At 43.1% G+C, this 5,282-nt stretch overlaps 1 protein-coding gene across 1 annotated transcript in view; it reads left to right on the top strand.

Moving 5' to 3' along the window:
- LOC130575172 (cytochrome c oxidase assembly protein COX11, mitochondrial) overlaps positions 1-2,975 on the top strand; it is a 4,305-nt gene extending 1,330 nt beyond the window's left edge. The window contains exons 2-4 of the mRNA XM_057368895.1: positions 253-557; positions 1,603-1,728; positions 2,225-2,975. Coding sequence (XP_057224878.1) covers positions 253-557; positions 1,603-1,728; positions 2,225-2,407 — 614 coding nt within the window. The 3' untranslated portion in view covers positions 2,408-2,975. The remainder of the gene's footprint in view (positions 1-252; positions 558-1,602; positions 1,729-2,224) is intronic.
- The last annotated feature ends 2,307 nt before the right edge of the window (positions 2,976-5,282 follow it).

The following is a 5,282-nucleotide window of genomic DNA, read 5'->3' as shown; positions in this document are numbered from 1 at the left end:
CCACGGGGCTCGGTGGACGGTCCCTCACTGCCCTTCCCTGTGAGGCCACGGGGCTCGGCGGCACTTTGGGCCCTCACTGTCCTCACGGGGCTCGGCGGGACGGTCCCTCACTGCCCTTCCCTGTGAGGGCACAGGGTTCTGTGGCACTTTGGTCCCTCACTGTCCTCACGGGGCTCGGCGCGACGGTCCCTCACTGCCCTTCCCTGTGAGGGCACGGCGGCACTTTGGGCCCTCACTGCCCTTCGTTGTGAGCCCCCCGGGCTCTGCGGCACTTTAAGCCCTCACTGCCCTCACGGGGCTCGGCTGGACGGTCCCTCACTGCCCTCACGGGGCTCGGCTGGACGGTTCCTCACTGCCCTCACGGGGCTCGGGGACGGTCCCTCACTGCTCTTCCCTGGCAGGCCACGGGTCTCGGCGGCACTTTGGGCGAGGGCCGCGACGCGGAGCGGATCGAGCGCATGGAGCCCGTGCGGAACCGGCGCATCAGGGTCACSTTCAATGCCGACACTCACGCCAGCATCCAGTGGAACTTCCGACCGCAGCAGAGCGAGATCTACGTGAGTCAGCGCCTGTCCCCCGCCCCGAGCTGCTGGCATGGCTGGGGGAAGCCTTTAGGATCATCCAGTCCACCTGTATGGCCATTGTAACCACTGCAACCCCGAAACCGCATCCCCCAGTGCCAGRTYCAGGAGCCTCTTGGACACCTCCAGGGATGGTGACTTAACCACCCGGGCAGCTCCTTCCAAAGCCTGCCCAACAGTGAAAAATTTTTCTAATGTTTAATGTGAATCTCCCCTGGCTCATCTTAAGGCCCTTTTCCCTGGTCCTCTCACTAAAGGCAYAGCACAAGAGCCCCATCCCCACCTCCCTACACCCTCCTGGCAGTAGCTCCAAGAGAGCAGTGATTTCCCCTTGAGTCTCCTTGAGACTAAACAACCCCAGCTCCCTCAGATCCTYACAAGATGCTTTCTAGACCTTACACCAGCTTTGTTGCCCTTTGCTGGTCCCAAAGGTGAATTCCCTAGGGTGAAGGCACCAAGTTCTGCCCCAGGCAGTATTTCATGTGCTCATCAGTCCATTGGCATACCATTTCCTGATCTGGAAATAATATGAGGCATGTGAGCRCCTAAACTTGTACTGAGATCTTCTYCTCTTGCCCCTATTCTTTCAGGACTGTTTTTATACTTTAAAAAAMGTCACAAATATTTTAACTTCTCTGTTTCAAATTAGTTCTCAAAATAAAGAGTCTTGCTGCTTAATAATTTCTCAGTCCAGTACTGGAAGAATAACCTCAGAAATTAAATGCACATCATATATAAATGTGCTTATTAAAAAAACGCTTTGTGCTGCTAAGCTGCTGAGAATAATAGAAGATGATTCAGGCAAAATGGGTAAGATTAAAATACGTAGAACAGTATTGRAGCTTTTAATTTTGAATATGGGTGAATTGTATGTAAGCAAAATATTTGTAAAATAACCAATTTGAAACAGCAAAAGAAAAGTAATTCTGCATAAAGTCTAAAGGACTTGGTTGGAGGGGTGGAAGGCTGCAGTGGATTTAAAAGTGTAAAAAGAAAATCACTGTACAATTATGTTACACAGGTGGTACCAGGAGAGACTGCACTGGCATTTTATAAAGCAAAAAATCCTACAGACAAACCAATAATTGGAATCTCCACCTACAAYGTTGTCCCCTTTGAAGCAGGACAGTATTTCAATAAAATACAAGTAAGTGTGAACACAGCAAGGATTGCATTTGCCTTTGCATGAGTGAAAAGTTACCCATGAATTAACTTTCATTTTAATCCTGGACACCATTCTTTGTATACCAACATTTTAAGAAAATACCATGATTTTTTTTCTAAATTATATGAATGCATCGGTTCATTCTTGGCCTTTCTGCCCTCACACTAAGCTGCTCATCCCATCAGAGTAGCTCCAAAATGTGCTATTTAGTACCACTGAGAGCAGGTGGAATGATGTGAGCTGGCCTGCCCCATTGCCACCTTTACACACTTGATTAAAAGATCATTTTTTTTCCTACATCACTATAGGAACAAAATTGTTATCTTGTTGCTCAGCTTTTTGCTCCTTCATGGTATTAAGGGGTGGACAGGGAATGAGAGTTGATTTTAAATGATGAAGGTTTCTCTCATGTTGGCAGAGATAAAGTTTAGCATCACTATTGCTATCTAACTGTGGATTTTTTCSCTCCCCCCTGCAGTGTTTTTGCTTTGAAGAACAGAGGCTAAATCCTCAGGAGGAAGTGGACATGCCTGTCTTTTTCTACATTGACCCAGAGTTTGCAGAGGACCCTAAAATGGCTAAAGTTGATTTGATAACCCTCTCTTACACCTTCTTTGAAGCAAAGGAAGGACAGAAGCTGCCACTTCCTGGATATCAGTAAAGGGCCTTCTCTACAAAATGTGACTTCTGCTACACCTGAGTGCCAGTTTGGAGGCCAGTTTTCCTTSGGAGAAAAAACTGCAGGAGTACCATGCAGAATGAAATTATATTATTAAACCACCAAGGGTACATGTTATTATGAAAGTATATGTAAATATATATTTTTTTTAAAACCAATTTAATGTATCCCTGTTTCTTAGGGAATAGTATTTCTTCTTCATCAGACAGTGGAAGGGAACACACTGTTCATGAAATAGAGAGGGTTTTCTCAGGCCACCTTTTTGTAAGATGTTTTCTGAATACTGTGAGGCAAACTTTGCACCCAAGTGTAAATTAAGATCTTCATGTAARTACAGAAGAAAAAAAATCAGTTGATTAAGCATCTAAAATTCCATTGTTGGCTCCAAAGAATAACTTGCATGTTAAATTACTGTAGAAAAAGGTAAACCCAGATAACAAATTAAGGTAATCTCCTAACTAAACAAAATTAGAATGTATTTGTGTGTGAGTAGAGGAGGATATGATGATTCAGGAGGTGATGCACCCTCTCATGTTATTACTGAATCAGTAGTTTGGTAAGAGCAGACTGCTCTGAAACTTACCATGAGAACAGTAATTTCAGTGTGAGCAGATCAGATGTGTGGGATGGTTTCCCTTTGGAAACCCCATCCTGTTTCCGTGTTGTGTCCCACTCCTTTGSAGGATCTGTGCTGCTAATGAGTGCTCTGGGCACCTTCTCACAGAGACAATTGTGGCTCATGCCTCACATGCTTGGAGGGGAAGGCAGTGCACCGACAGCTGCTCTGAGCTGCAGCTAAATCAACAGAGCAGGAGTCTCCTCAAAACCCCAAATCAGCCCATATGAGTTGGGGAGAGCCCTGTCCAGCAGTGCAGCAACTCTTCAGGGGGACTCCCTGTACCATCAGAACATGTAAGCCTGTATTTATGTCCCTTTTGGTCATTATCAGTGCCTAGCAAACCAGGAGCGAGTTGCAGAGCAAGTTCAAGCAACCTGCTCATTCTCAGACAGAAATTAATCTCAGCCAGGATCTCTYCTGCTAGGCCCGATCTTTCTATCCCTTCCAGCAGAGAAGATCTAATAAAGTAAGGCTAATTTGGTTTGCTTGCACTCTGAAAAGGCAATGGGTACTTCAAAACTCATTTCCAGTTACTTTAGTCTCAATTATATTTGCATAAAATATTTCAAAAGGTGCTTCTTTGAAAAGGAATGGATTACATTTAAAATGTATTATTGTACCAATTACTTGTGATGGTCAAACAGATTCTGAATGACATACAGTTCTTCACTGTATATTAAAGATTGAAAACTTTTCATTCTTTTATCTCTCTAATGCAGTTTATCCAGCAGAATGTGTGCAGCCCACACAAGTGAAATACATCTGTATGAAGATAGCAGCAAGCTTTATGATTCCAGTACGCTTTAGGGAAAAAAAAAGTAACATCAAGACAAATCTCTGAATCCAAGCTAGGGAAAAAAATTCTTACCTCAGTTGTCCTTAGTCCATTGTCCTTCTGAAAGCTGAACTGATCATGGCAGTTCTCCACCCATTGCTTTATTCTGCCATGCTCTTCAGAAGAAAAAAAGTAACTCCCTGGCAAGTGGCAGTTCCATAAAAATGTGGGTTTTCCCCCTGAGTTTGAAAGCCCAAATTTGCACAGATGCTGAGCCCATTCCCTCTGTAACACAGGCTCTGTAACCTCTGTAATTGCCAGTTCTCTTCCACCTATCTGTGACCACTCTCCTGCTGTAAACACGGAGAGGTTCTGTCAGCAATCACCCTTTATGGATTTCACTGAACAGCCCAGTTCAATTTGTTCCCCTTTGCTGGGGGGGTTCTGCCAAAACAACTCAGCTGTAGGGGAAAAAAAAATCAATCCACCTCAAATCCTATTTTTGGCTGTTTTCTTAGGCTGCTGTCTAGGCCACTGCAAATAAGCAAGAAAAATTAAGAGTAGAGCAACTCAATCTTAAACCTCATCTTAAAAAACCCCATACTTTTTCAAGGTTGTGTTTTGGGTGGAAGCAAGTTTTTCTATTGTTGCTGCAGCAAACTGCAGAGTGGCTGACTATGCAATGAGACCCCAGGGAATCACACTGAAATACTTCCAGTGCTACCTGCATTTGGTGTTTTAGGGAATACACAAATARGGAAAAATGTGTAAGTGACGGGAGTTTACTTCTCAGTAAGCATTTGCTTTTATTTGGCATTTTATGCTACAAAAGTTGCAAAACCAGCTGAGAACTTATCCCTTTAAGAGTTAACATAAGGAATGTTTAAAATGTAATATTTCACAAAAAATTAGCTTATCTGCTATGAACATGAACTAAGTTCTCAAATTTTATRTCAGCTATAAGTTCAGAGAACTATACCTGTTAAAGTGCACAGTTACATTCAGCATTAAAATAGATAAGGCACTTATTAAAAGATAAAACKGTTATTAACAGGGTTAAACAACCTAATTAAAATAAATGGGTAACTATTGCTCATCTGCATTGTAGATGATAAATTTTTCCTTCACCAGAACAATCTCTGCAGGGCAGGAACATTGAAAGAAATAATTGATCCCCCCCTTCCAATATTTACTGAGTAAATAAAAGCAACAACAACAGAGGAACAAGCAGGTTTTTTTTTCCTGTTCTGTTAATTATGGATGATGACAGCACCTCGTGTGCTAGCTTAGGCTCTTCCCAAGACAAAAACCCTACAGTACTGTGGGTTTTTAGGAAGAAAATAAAGATGGAAAATCTGTATTAAGAATATGGATGTAGGAAAGTAACACTGCGWGTCTTCAGACATCTATYAAAGAGGCCCAATTTCAGAAAAAAWYCCTGTATTATCAAAMYCCCCYTAGAG

This window comes from Malurus melanocephalus, unplaced genomic scaffold (assembly GCF_030028575.1).
Source record: "Malurus melanocephalus ecotype Western Australia unplaced genomic scaffold, MMel_1.1 scaffold_98, whole genome shotgun sequence".
Lineage (NCBI taxonomy): Eukaryota > Metazoa > Chordata > Aves > Passeriformes > Maluridae > Malurus > Malurus melanocephalus.
Note: the sequence above shows the minus strand (reverse complement) of the source record. Positions and strands in the feature narration are given on the sequence as shown.